General features: G+C 44.4%; 1 protein-coding gene across 3 annotated transcripts; it reads left to right on the plus strand.

Moving 5' to 3' along the window:
• Window positions 1–900: 900 nt before the first annotated feature.
• Window positions 901–13533, plus strand: LOC121915407 (synaptosomal-associated protein 25-like). 3 transcript variants are annotated; one of them, XM_042439655.1, is made up of 8 exons: window positions 901–982; window positions 8584–8743; window positions 9722–9763; window positions 9977–10025; window positions 10206–10323; window positions 11116–11247; window positions 11949–12093; window positions 12475–13533. In XM_042439655.1, the coding sequence occupies exons 2-8, from the start codon at window positions 8672–8674 to the stop codon at window positions 12541–12543; spliced, it is 627 nt and encodes a 208-aa protein (XP_042295589.1). In that variant the 5' UTR covers window positions 901–982; window positions 8584–8671; the 3' UTR covers window positions 12544–13533. The 3 variants fall into 3 exon arrangements, with proteins under 3 accessions (XP_042295589.1, XP_042295588.1, XP_042295590.1); XM_042439654.1 differs by lacking the exon at window positions 901–982 and adding an exon at window positions 8048–8508; XM_042439656.1 differs by lacking the exon at window positions 901–982 and adding an exon at window positions 8048–8487.
• The last annotated feature ends 368 nt before the right edge of the window (window positions 13534–13901 follow it).

Here is a 13901-nt window from a genome sequence, read left to right on the forward strand (position 1 = left end):
CTGAAGCAGCTCATAACCATGAATTAAAACTTCAGAATCCATTCCAGGTTTCATGCTGAATTTTTGTCTGCTAACATCTATCCCCTGTGCATTGCAAGCCTGGCTGCAAACTTTGCTATTTGAGAAGAGGTAAGTATTTATGGATTGCTTTAGAGCAGAGAAGGCCAGACTGGATGGCCTTTTGGTCCCAGTTTCCATCCTTTTAGATGGAATTTAGAGATCAACTCTCCCACCACTGAAGAAGAACTTGGTAAACAAGGCCTTTGTTTATTACTTCTCCTCCTCTGAACCGTTAATACAGTTGGCATCAACTAGATCTGAGGCTATTAAGTTGGATTGCCCAATTAATTAAAAATAAAAAAATAAAAGGCCCTGGTTTCCCAGGTTACGATGATCTCTGAGCTGCCGGGTTGCCAAGATGGTCCAGTTGCCCGGGTTACAAAGATGTCCAGGTTGCCAGGGTTACCATGCCAGGTTAAGAAGATGCCCAGGAGGTACCAAACATTTGTAAGGTGGGCCTAGTGGCCAAGATGTCCCAGTGCCCCAAGAGAGGATGTGCCAAATGTAAAGTCACCTTCCACTTGTGGCCTCAGTCCCCAAAGTCCCCTTAAAGTCCCTTCTGGAGATGCAAAGGGAGTTGCCCAGGTGACTGTGCCAAATTGCCTTCTCCATCCTTCTCCTCCTTGGCACACGTCAGGTTGCCCCTGGCAACAGCATCCCCTGGGGGGAAGGTGGGACCTGGGTACCACTTTTCCAGCCCCACCCCTGCTCCACCCTCTAATCTGGCAGCCAATCAGGGAACCATCCTCCAGCCGCCCATCAGACTTTGTGGCCAATGAGATGCATCTGGAGGCGGGGTCAGGGCTGGATGCCACGCCTCCCTAGGGGAAATGGGCGTAGCTCCATCCTTAGCCAGTTTTTGGCTCTTTGTTGGTGGAGGCAAACCCTGGAGTGTGGGCTTGAAGGAGGAGGCAAACAACAGGTAAGAAAGGGGATGCCACTTTGGGTGCTTTGGAGCTGGACAGCAGCCCTTGGAAAGGATTTTTTGGAGGGGTCTTTCTTTGCAAAATCCCCACCCAAAAAGTGAACAGTCAGAGAACAGTTCTCTCCATCCATCATATTTTCATCTTTTTGGAGGAATAGCCCAAATGAGGAGGAGCAAGACTATGCAGCATTTATTAGCAAAGTGGGAGAAAAAAGAGGGTGTTGGCAACCTCTGGGCTTTGGGGACCTCTTCATGGCAACATCTGGGCAAACTTGGACCACTTTTTGGGAGCTTGGATTTGAAAGCCTTTCTTGGTGCGTCAGAGCCAGCCAGGGTTGCCTTTGCTAATAAAATGCACGCATGGTCTAGCTCCTCCTCATTATCCCCAAAATATCAAAATATTATGGACGGAAATAGCTGTTCTCCAGCTGTTCACTTTTTGGGTGGAGATTTTGCAAAGAACCCCCCCCCCCCCCCCCCCCCTTCCCACGGCTCTCTAGCTCCTTCTTTTCCAGCAACCTGTTGTTTATGCCTTTTCGGTTGGTTTTGTGTTGGTTTTTTGGTGGGACCTGTTGACAATCGTGCAAAGTTTGGCAGGCTTCTTTTCTAGCCAAGAAAAGTTAAATTGAGGTGTGTCTGTGAGACTAAATGTATGTTTTGAAGATTGAAATTCTAGGAAAGAGGAGCTGCGCAGGAGGAAAGATGCAAAGACCATCCCAAACAATGGATGTTGGTTGTTGTGACTGACATTTGGAGAGGAGTGTTTATCTCTTCAGTTAGATGTTTCTAGAGGAGATTTGTCAGACCTTTGACTTTTTCTGGACCACTTTTGGGATTTCCATAGTGTGGGATGGCTAGCCCATAGCGAAGCTGGTTGCATTTTTTAAAAACAGGACAGTGCTTTTACTAGATGCGTAGAAGAGGGAATATCATGCATCAGCTGAAATTGCCTCTTTTGCACAACTTTTAAAGGTATACAGGATTCTTGTGTCCTTTTTCATGTGTTTACCGAGTCTGGGGGAATTTAAAAAGAGAAGGAAGGGTCTAGTAGTTGAAGGTGGCCATATGACACAGAGAACAAGGTTCCTGGACTTCAGCAGATGTAGCTTGCAAAATGACAGCAGACCAAGGTGTAGCGCATGTCCTGGGACAGAGAAGTTGATAATTCATGTGTGCCGGTGAAGCCTTGTTTACAACCCGTGTCAGGATTCTTGGGTTCTTGCTGCCGATGTGTCTCGATGAACACATTTGATATGACCTTTTCTCCGATGATGGTAATGATGATGATAAATATTTGCTACCATCACAGATCAGCATAGTTTTCTCCAATGAGTTCCTCACCAGCTAGAAGAATCCAGGGCTTCCTCTTTTTTGAGTCCTGAACCAACCTGGGCAAATCTGTGTTTGGGATTTTTTGGGGGAATATTTATCTTTTGACTTTTGCCACTCTCCCTCCAAAAAGTTGGTCTAATGTTAACACCCCACTCTTGGAAATTGCAGCTTGAATTTCCAGGTCACTCTTGTGTTTTGCGACACCAATCTCATTATGAAATGTACCGATTGCATTATGAAGAGTATGAGTCATTGAATCATAGAGTTGGAAGAGACCCCAAGGGCCATCCAGTCCAACCCCATTCTGCCATGCAGGAACTCTCAATCAAAGCATTCCTGACAGATCCCCATCCAGCCTCTGTTTAAAGACCTCCAGAAAGTGTGGTGGAGTCTCCTTCTTTGGATGTCTTTAAACAGAGGCTGGATGGGCATCTGTTGGGGATGCTTTGAATGAAAGTTCCTGCATGGCAGAATGAGGTTGGACTGGATGGCCCTTTTTGGGGTCATAGAATCATAGAATTCTATGATTCTATGAGTCCTAAAAATTATTGCATTTCCTTTGCTCTGCTCTTGAATCTGACATGGCCTGCAGCTGATCTCTTGCACAGCGCATTTTAACCTGACAAAGGCGGTCTGGAAGGATCAGTGTGGACTAAATATCCTGCTGACTTTGGTTGCCACATTTCCAAAAAATGGTTTGGATAACCAATGCATGTGTTGAAAGACATTACAATGGTAATGGGTACAAATCTGTATAGTGGTGGGTGAGACAAGAGGTTAGGCTAGCCCTGGCCTTTTTGGAAGTTTTGGCTATGCGATGCATGTCAAGTGTTTCCAACTGTTGGTATTACATGAGATGTATCCCAGATTCGGTTTCTTCACCACTGCAATACACTGAAGTGTGTTGTTTATATATATAGGGCCAGGAGGAAGATGTGAGAGTTCTCGGGCCACTTCTCATTAGCCCCAAAATATTGCAAGTCCAGACCCTTTAGCATCACTGTTCTGTGTGTCCTTTCTCATCCCATTTGCTGTTTTCAAATTGCAGTTCGTCTATTACTGGGAAATTAGGGTGGTTTGTAGAGTGGCATGGAGACCTTGGCCATATATTTTTGTGCCTGATCTAGAAATCCAGGTAACATGAAAGTGGAAGATGATAGTGGGATGGAGTGCTGGGCCCTTCCATCGAAGGCTGCTATAGGACAAGATGGAACAGTGTTTTGAGGAGAGGATTGATGGATAACTGTGGAAAGCCCTAAAGTTGAATACGATTGACTGTCAAACCCAGTATCCAGTTTCCATTAGCCCCAGAGGATAATTCCAGGCATAAATCTGTCTGTTTTTCTTCCTCATCTGTTCTCTCAGCCTCTGCTGTATTGTATGGGAGTGTTTGGATGCATTAAGTGGTTGTGTGAGCATCCTGGCTGAGTGAGCCCTTGATAAAATGGCATTCTCTTTCCTTGTCTTTTCTTTTCTCACCCACAATTACAAGACGGCTCAGTTCATTCAGAAGAGCGGCGTTCTCATGTACCTCTGAACCGTGCAGGCGAGAGCCACTTAAGTACACAGCCTTTCCTAGCCGAGGATGTGAGATAATTTCATCTCGCGTCGGTGTGTGTTATGACTCTCCAAACTGTACCGGCGGCCTTTTTGGGGTTTTTTAGAGAGGAAACCTGCCTGCATGCCACCGTCCAGCTTTGTTGTGAGAGGCTTGACAGGACCAGCGACGAAGCCACTTGACACAGCAAAAAGCTGGAAGAAATGGCTTGGCTCTATCTGATGGAAGAAAACCCATTTGTGCTGTGGATAACTAATGTATGACACTCCATGGCAATGAGCTCAGATGGCCTGGAAAAAGGGGTGAAGCTAGGCCTGTTTGTGCTTATTGATCCCCATGGTTATATAGAGCCTCCATGTTCAGGAGCAGTCTATCTCACCGTTTCATTTCCCCTCCCCCCCTTTTTTTTTTTTTTTTGCGAAGGTAAAGGCTTTCATGGTTGGCATCCATAGTGTTTTTATGGGTTTTTGCAGGCTATGTGGCCATGCTCTAGAAGACTTTATTCCTGACGTTTCACCGGCATCGGTGGCTAGCATCTTCAGAGAATGCAGAGAATATTGCCATGCAAAGTTGCACGATGTTGAAAGGGTTGTAAAGGGTAATAGAAGGCAGGCTTTTTATTTTTCTAACGTTGCAAGAGTAAAGAGTCTCCTGCAACATCAGCGCATATTTTCCAGACCTTGGCCTGCTCCCATGGGTGCCACACGGAGCCGCTAAGTGAAGCTGAGGATGAGCATAAGAATGGAGATCAATGGGTAATTCCTGGTAGGTTGGCAAGGACTGCTGACTTTCCATTGTCTAACAATAGCAACAGTTTCAAAACTTCACTCTGCAACCCAAGTTACCTGGTTGGAAAAAAACACTCGGGGAAGGAAAATCAGAGAACACACAGCATTAAATGGCATGGATGTAAAAACAAGTAGCCGCTAATGTTCACACCTATACTGCTCTGTTCGAGGCTGAGGAACCCAGCTGTGTTGAGAAGTTGGCAGCCTTGGCATCCAGCCTAGTGTCCTCTTCCTATCTGTTGCCAATGTCAAATTCCTCCTCGTGGGTGAGAATCTAATATAATGACATTATCCTTTCTTTCGGTGCCAAATGAATTCTGTCTGGAAGGTTATTGCAGCAAAGAGGGACGCTGGTGCGGAGCAATGCGCACTCGATATCTTTGGGCATTTATTATTGCCTCTTATTAATGAGTCAAAAGGTTCCTCCAGTCTCAAATGCATTTGAGACCCCCTCTTCTTTTTCCAGCTCCTTTCTCCCTCCTTCGCCCCAGAAAGAGGCTCGAGGCGGGTGCCTCGTCCATTTCAGATGGATGAGTCACAGCGGCCAGCCTGTTTCAGACAGATCTGATGCCAAGCTTTTAGTCGGCCCTGGACAGCTTTTGTGGTTTGAGCATCGGACGACTCCGGGGACCAGGGTTCAAATCTCCACTCGGCCATGGAAACCTACCTTGGGCAAGTCCTGCTCTCTCAGCCTCAGAGGAAGGCAAAGGCAAACCCCTTTGAACAAATCTTGCCAAGAAAACCCTACGATGGGTTTTCCTTAGGGTTGCCAAAAGTTGGAAATGAATTGAAGGTACACAACGATGACAACAACATGCTCCATGAGAGGCAGAACCCTAATAATGGTGGAAGTGAGTCTTGTGGAGTCAGGATTGTCTTTGGCTGGGATTCCAGGATGTTTTAAAACCCCATAAAGTTGCCACACTTTGTGGTCGTGGCACCCTGTTTTTGTGGACCTGGAAGAAATCCGGTTGTCCTCCCCATGTTTGCTTTAACCAGTCCCTGTTTAAAACACATCTTTTTGGAATACACAAGTGATTTGAACTGCATTTGAGCAGACATTTGAGTTTGTGGCTTTACGTCAGGGTGAGCTTTCCTGTGTTTTGGGACTGCAAGCCCCAGCAGCTCTAGCCATTTGTAATCTATGATGAGGAATGGTCTGGCATGGTTGGAGTTGTAGTCCAGTATTACAAATGGAAAGGTTTAGGGAAAAAATAAATAAAGAATAGTATTTTTTGTGGGTTTCTCGGGCTCTGTGGCCAAGGGGGAGCATTAAGTTACAGAAGGAGACCCTTCTCTTTCTATGCCACTGCAGTCCCCCCATTTTCCAAACACTTATGAGTAATTCTCAGGAGCATCTGCAGTTTTTGCCAGTTCCAGTGTTCTTCACACTGAGTCACTAGAAACCAGTTCACAGGTACCTATCAAGGTTGGCGTATTTAATTAAAAAGAGAGAGAAGTAATAACGTTGCTACCGTTATTATGAAGGATGCAATGGAACCATCCTTGTGTGATTTATTATTTAACGTTTTTATGATATTGAACATTTGGATATACAGTCGGTCCTCCCTATCCACAGATTCAACCATCCATGGCTTGAAAATATCAAACCTTGATTTTGCCATTTGATATCAGGGAAGGGCAAGTCTCTGCCTCCTCCTCCTCCTCCTCTCATCCCTTCAACATTTTGCAAATGAAAACATTTTGCAATGGCAAAAGTTATGGATATGGAAGAACATGCAAACTAGGAGAGGCTGAAGCAGTTTGCTTTTACCTGAGTCTACTGGGAAGGGCATATTTCTCCCCCCTCTCGTCTCTTTTTTTGTTTGTTTGGTTGTTTGAAAATGCAAAAAATGCAAATTAACAATTTGGCTTTGGAGAGACTTCTAGTCTCTCCTGTTCGTTGACACAACTTACTGTTTCCTCCCCACTTTGCCTGGTTTTGGCTCACAAGGGAGGAAAAGAACTCTGTTGCACCACCTCCTCCTCTTTTTCTTTGCAGTTAAAAAATAAAAGACGCACAAGCACCTATTTTTAAAGTGAATTAATTTCTGAAGACAAAAGTAGAGCAAGAGAAGGTGGGCGCAAAGGAAGGTCCTGGGAGGAAGGGCTGGCATTTCTTGGCTCCTGAGGAGCAAACAGCTGCAAGCATGAAAATTATATGTTTTGTAGCTGCTGAAGAATCATATCAGAAGAGAGAAAGGAGAGGCGAAGGGATGGGGGCGGGTGCAGCAGATTATGGTAGGATCTGTCTAATCTGGGTTTGGTTCCTCTTTGATAGGGACATTACTTAGAAGAACCACAAAATGGTTACAAGCAAAGCAGGGTGGGTCAAAGAGCCCTGTTGTGTTTTGGAGGCTGGCTGCATTTGCTGTGATCTTGGATCGTTCATGTAAGGATTTGCTAGTCACACACTTTTAGCCCCAGAAAACCCTATGGAGTTTATCACATGAAGGAGATCGGGAGTTTATCCTGTGAATAGCATGGAAAAATCATGTAATTACATGCAACGATTTCACATGATGTTGCACAAAACCCGACATTAAAGTGGTCATAAAGAAGCATTAATATGCATCTTTTTACTTTCAGGATTTCAGCAACAATGCATTTCCAATATTGTATTTGCACCACTGTGTGTGATAATAATTTACACAGTTACTCACCCTTTTCATTGTATTTGCAGGATGCTTTAAGCACGCTTTAATCTCTCTTTAATGCCAAAATTAGCCCCAGTGTGATAAACCCCTATTATAGGTTGGCCTTAGGGTCTCCATAAGTCAGAAATGACTTGGAGGTACACAACTTCTGCTGGTAGATACTCCGGGATCCTTTTGGAAAGCAGCTGGGAGAATTTGGCACAGAAACAAATGTCTCTGCAAATTCTGTTTCTTTACAAAGCAAGTTTCTTGTTGCCCTTATGGCTATGAAGAAATGTTTGAATTGTTGTGGGCAATTCCCACTGACTTATCCGAATCCAGAGAGACGACTGAATAAGACTGGGATGCCATGATCCTTTGGTATACATGAATAGCTAAATCAGAATCAGTTTTAGTAAATAGGTCATAGTCAATCTCTCTGCAAAAGAGAAAAGAAAAAGAATAGAGAAGGAAGGGGAAAATATTATGTTTTCTTGCAACCTTCACATACTCTCCAACAAATGAAAACTGGGATCTCTGTGGCCAAGTAATATCACAGTGTGGTCAAGATGGCAAAAGTTACAAATGAAGAGGAGCAGTCAAGATAGGAATGGCTGCAGCAGTTTACTTTTGCCTGAGCCTCCTGGGAAGGGCAAAAACTACTAAAGGCAACAGAAGAAAGTGGGAGAAGGGGAGAGAAGCTGAGATGTTTTAAAAGCAACTAAAAAAGTGGGATGACAAAGGATTAATTGGTACTTTCTATGCCAAATTGGGACAGTTGGAGAATAGGGCTTCAGCTTTATATTGATTTCCAAAGCATCGAATGTTACTCCCCCCCAATATAGTGCGGATTATGGTTTATATTGGACTACAACTCTGGAGATCAGCATTCAATCTCCAGTTTGGCCATCAAGCCATGAAAAAAAAACATTTACTAAAGTGTAGCTAAACTGCATGAAGAGTTTAACATGGCATGGGATTAGTGCATTGCTTTTGTGATGAAACTGTTAACAGTTTCAGTTTTCAAGTGGCCTCAGCATTTTGTTTGGTTTTGCAAAAACAAGTACGTAACTAGAAAGTGACTATTTTAGTTTCTTTGGGGATAATGAGAATAGAGTGGTTTTGCCAGGGGGAGAAAGTGGTGCTACAGCAGTAAATGACTACCTTTTAGACCTTGGAACTATAATGGTAACAAATCACTGTTAAGAGGTAATTCTTCAGGGCTCTGTACGAAGCTGCCCACTGTCTATGCTTTCTCTGAAAGTCCATTTCTTTCCTTCCCAGTGGTCTTCCCTACTTCTTCTGAAATCATTTTGGAGTCATTTCTAAAAGAACAGCCTCCCTGCTTGGCTCTTGCCCAGAGGATCCCAAGATGGCAGCCAACGGTGTGGTGGGACCCGAGTTCGGAAACCTTGAAGAGCGCATCCACCAGGTCAACATGGAGGTAAGGAACAATGTTTGATGCTCTCTGAACCATAATGGCTTTGCAGATACTAGTGGTGTGGATAATAGTCTTTGCTGGTTTTGCTGCAAAGGGTTGGGGATGCTGGTGGGCTGACATGAACAGACCATTGGATAAGCCAATGTCCCATTTCATGCCCATGCCAATCTTGGATGGCAATTTATTCCCAATTTATTGCCTTCATACTAATTGCTTACGGATCCATTGTCAGATTGGTACTTTCCGGTGTTTTCTGTCAAGCCATCCTGCCTTTTCTCAGACCTGATCTGTGGTTCTTTCCCCCTGACTTTCACGGATAAAATGCAACTGCAGTGCCCACCTAGACCTTAGAAACATGAAACTGGTTGGCATTATTATGTTTTAACTGGCAGCTTTTGGCCTTTGTCTCCAATGTCTTCCTGCCTAGTATAACACAACATTATTATTATTATTGAGTATCAACAAATGGACTGTATCCCAATATTGAGTGGATACCTGTGACTGTCAAACTGGCTGGCTTCATTTTCCCAAGCGTGACACTTTGCAAATATCTTGGACTACACCTTCCATCATCCTTGACCATTGCTCTTGCCAACCAGAGCTGATGGGAGCTGGAGTGCAAACTATTAGGAGGGCCTCAAGTTAACGGAGACAGTTCCCATTCAGTCTGCCTTTGCGTATCAGATGCAAACACTAGGGAAGGACATGTGCCCCTATAGCTAACTTGGGTGCTTTCCAGGAAGACTAGTTTGTTAGAAACAGGTTGCTGGACTAAATGGACTTGGGGTCCAAAAGGATCCCTATGCCACATTGGCTCCCTTAGATTCATCTTAGGGTCACCATAAGTCCGAAATGACTCAAAGGCACACAAAAACAACTCCTGCATTCTTCTAAAGCACAGACCATACAGAAGAGACATCCAATTCTTGTGAATTGCTTTTTCCTAGTGTTGCATTCATGTTATTTCTCTCCCCTCTGCAGTCTTTGGAGAGCACCAGACGGATGCTGCAGCTGGTGGATGAGGTAAGAAACACACAAAAGTTGTACATGAATGAACAGATTCATTAGGTAGCCAGCGATTTTGCGTCCTTGCTCCCTTAGCCAGCCTTGGTTTCCATTTATTGGTCACAGGGTCAAGGGATGGAGTGCAAGGGTTTCCTTTTGACCAGTGACTGGCCTCTTTTCTATATCCGAATATGGCCAACCTGTCCCTTTGTCTTTTTTTCTTTCCAAAAGAGCAAAGATGCCGGGATTCGAACTCTAGTCATGTTGGATGATCAGGGAGGTAAGGCTTCTGAAACTTAATGGTAGAATTTGCACTCATTGCATTGAATTGTAAATGGTGATCCAACCGATTTGTACAGAAAGGGGAAATGAATATGCATTAACTCTGATGGATCCTTTTTCTTGGTATGAGTCTTGGGGACAAGGTTTTTCACGGGTGCGTCTTCTGTCTTCTGCTCAGAGCAGCTGGACCGAATTGAGGACGGCTTGGACCAGATTATCCAAGACATGAAGGAGGCAGAGAAGAACCTCACAGACATGGCCAAATGCTGTGGTCTGTTTGTCTGTCCTTGTGCCAAGTAAGTCTTTCTGGTAAAAACATCAGAAACACCTTTCTGGATTGGACCAAAGTGGATTCCTCTTCCCTGCCTGTTGCTGCTACTTATGAGGATTTCCAGATCTCAGGATCTGGCCCTGAGTCTCCACTTTTATGGGACATCTCTGGGCAGAAGACGAGGGTGCAATTTCTCCAGCTTTGGATGACCCTGCTTCTGTGTTTAAGCGACAACCTGTGAGCAACTGTGGTTGGTAGTTAATGCATAATGCTTAGTGACATTATGAGAAGCCTATGGTTGGATCTGTACTGCGTGAACTGCCACAACTCAATGCTATGGCATCCTGGGATTTGTAGTTTGTAGTGGGACCAGAGCTCTCTGATGGAGAAGGCTAAATGTCTTGCAAAACTGAAAATCTCAGTATTCCATAGCATTGAGCCGTGGCAGTTAAAGTGGTGTCAAACTGCATTTTTTAAGCGATGTAGATGTAGCCTATGGTCTTGGGTTTTGGCCCAGAAACCTCAGGGACTGGGACGATCCGGAACTCACAACCTTAGTTACCATTACTATTCACAACTTTATTTATATACATCAGTCTGTGTGATTCAAAGTGGCCTTGTTTGCCTCTGGGAAATTGGTTGGTCTGGGAACGTTACTATATTGGACTCCAACTCCCAGAATCCCCCAGAGACTAGGGACTTGTGTCCCTTTGATGCTTTCTTTTCCAGAAAGGTGGAACAAGGTTTGAAGGATGATGAGTCCCTGTTTGTGTTTTTGCATTCTTCCTCTTTTTCTAAAAAAATACGAAACCTATAGATTAAAGAACTTAAAAGCCATGGAGGCCAGTAAAGCTGCTGCCAGCAATGACCAGGACAATGTGGTTTCTCGACAACCTTGCGTGGTGGCCGATGGGAATCAGATGATGATGAGTGGACCTTTCATTCAGAGGTAAGGGAAGGAGGGAAGTAATGGGAGTTGTAGTCCTACACATTAAGACAACCTGGGTTGGGGGAAGCTAGAATGGAAGGTGGAAGTGTTCCTCTTTCCTTTGGTTCATGGATATTATTTCTTTTTCTTACTGCAAGGATGCCCTTAGGAGTGGGGTGCGAAATTGCTTAGGTTTGTGGTGTCTTAAGGTTCCAGGAGACTATTATTAATTTAGTGTGTTTTGTGGAGGCATGCTCATGGGACCTAGCTCATGCTTTGGAGATTGTTTCAAAGATATGGGAACTGGAGAAGAGAAGGTTAAGAGGTGATATGATAGCACTGCTTAAATGCTTGAAGGGAGGGAGCAAGCTTGTTTTCTGCTGCTCCAGAGACTAGGACCCAATGGAGCAATGGATGCAAGGTACAGGAAAAGAGATTCCACCTCAACATTAGGACAGTAAGGGCTGTTCAACAGTGGAACACACTCCTTCCTCGGAGTGAAGTGGAGTCTCTTTCTTTGGAGGTCTTTAAACAGAGGCTGGATGGCCATCTGTTGGGGATGCTTTGATTGTGATTTCCTGCATGGCAGAAGGGGGTTGGACTGGATGGCCCTTGTGGTCTCTTCCAACTCTATGATTCTATGATCTTGGAAAGATTCCACCTTGGCATCGGTCGCTCTTTCTCTTTGCACACGTGCGTCTTCCTCCCATCCCTTCCATCAGGATAACAAAAGACGACGTGGAGGAAGAGATGGAGCAGAACCTGACCCAGGTGGACAGCATGTTGAGTAACCTGCGCAGCATGGCAGTGGACATGAGCAACGAAATTGATGTCCAGAGCAAGCAAGTGGAGAGCATTAAAGAAAAGGTGAGTGATGCACACAGCTGGAATTGGCAATGGGTTTGGGTGCATGTGGCAAAATGTTTGTTGTTGTTTGCATTTTGGCTCATGGCAACTTTTTGAAGGAGGGGAAGCCAACATGGTAGTGTTATACGAGCATAGGTGTATGATCTGGAAACCTGAGTTCACATCTGCGCAGGTTTGGCCATGGAAACCACATTGGTGAATAAATGGTTTATTTTTGTTTTAAATTGTTAGTTTTCATTTACTTTTGGAGTCTTTCTTTAGATTTTGTAGCTTTTGCATGCTGTGACTATTAAACTATGTTTGTTTTAACCGTTGTAAAGAGTCCAGAACAAGGAACTTAGGCAAGATATCATAATCCATGGTCTTTCTTTTCTTCCCAAGGCCATTGCCAATGTGATCAGCATCAACGAAGCCAACAACCAAACCACCAAGATGCTGAAGAAAGCCTGAGCTGCCCTCCTGCCACCTTTTACGCCTCAGAATATTCACAACCCAGCCTCTTCCATCCTAACCCCAGAATGGATTGATTCAGACCAAAGCAATTCGAACCACGTCTCCCATTTTGCAAACCAGTTGTTTCCTAAAAGAGGGTGCATGCCAGCGGTAGCTAAAATGATGGTCACTGAAACAACTGAGCTGCTTCTAAGGGCAGTCTTTTGACCATGATCTAAAATTACTATTCCTTGTGCCTCTCCTGTGTGTGGCGAAATTGTATCTCATTTTCCATTGAGGTTTCTCTACATACCAGCCTTCTACATGTATTGGTTGGAAAGCCCCTTAATCCTGCAGCCCACATGGATAGATGCCTGCAAGAGTGACCCAATGGGTTGTATAGAAAAAGAGTAGACTGCTTTGGCCTTAGATTTAGGTTGCATCCACACTGCAGAAATAATACAGTGTGGCACCATTTTAACTGACATAGCTCAATGCTATGGAATTCTAGGAATTGTGGTTCATTGCGGCACCAGAGCTCTCAGACAGGGAAGGATAAATATCTCACAAAACTACAAATCCTAGAATTTTATAGCACTGAGCCATGACACTTAAAGTGGTGCCAAACTACATTATTTCTGCAGTGCAAGTGAAGCCTTACTTATACCGAGACTTAAACCTATTGAAATCATTGGGGTGTATATTGGTCAGTGGCAAAATTAAACCTGATTGATTTCACTTAGTCAAAACAGGGCCTGAGCAGAGCTTGGAATATTACTTTTGAAAAAGAACTAGTTACTTTATACTTTGACTGTTGTGCAAATGTTACGCGGCAGGAAGCTGCAGCCTTTGTCAATTTGAATGTTGTGTGATTTCTTCTCTGCGAGGAAAGCTGTGCAGTTTTGTTTCCATGCTGAAAGCTATACAGTTTCCAGAAAACTCTGCAGTGTGCTTTACAAGCTGTGCAGTGTTTGTAGAAAAGCTGCAGAAGTTTCCATTGTTGGGGGGGGGGGGGGGGAGAATGTTTCGTTGTTCTAGATATCCATTGGGGGGGGGGGGGGGGGGGGGGAACAAGATTTACCATCTCTAACTCCATAGTGAAGCCATGCTGCTCTGTCTGCAGGAGGTCCCAGGTCGAATTCCCAGTGTCTCCAGTTGAAAGGATCCAGTAACAAAAGATAGGAAAGATCCTGGAGAGCTTCTGCCAGTCAGAGCAGACAAGGCTAGCCTAGAAAAATGGTCTGAATCAAACCAAAGGCAGTTCACAAAAAACATGTATACACCTGGGGCCTGGCTTAAATACAACTTGTCACTGTGAATTTTTGACGTTCCCGTTTTTGTTGGTTATGACTTTTCAAATGTGCCGTGATTAAACG

This window comes from Sceloporus undulatus, chromosome 9 (assembly GCF_019175285.1).
Source record: "Sceloporus undulatus isolate JIND9_A2432 ecotype Alabama chromosome 9, SceUnd_v1.1, whole genome shotgun sequence".
NCBI lineage: Eukaryota > Metazoa > Chordata > Lepidosauria > Squamata > Phrynosomatidae > Sceloporus > Sceloporus undulatus.

Excerpts from the sequence above, each read along its gene's own strand:
- LOC121915407 (XM_042439655.1), top strand. The coding sequence starts at position 8,672 with ATGGCAGCCAACGGTGTGGTGGGACCCGAGTTCGGAAACCTTGAAGAG. Across the intron at positions 10,324-11,115 it reads TTTGTCTGTCCTTGTGCCAA|ATTAAAGAACTTAAAAGCCA; the intron begins GTAAGTCTTTCT and ends CGAAACCTATAG. Across the intron at positions 11,248-11,948 it reads AGTGGACCTTTCATTCAGAG|GATAACAAAAGACGACGTGG; the intron begins GTAAGGGAAGGA and ends CCCTTCCATCAG.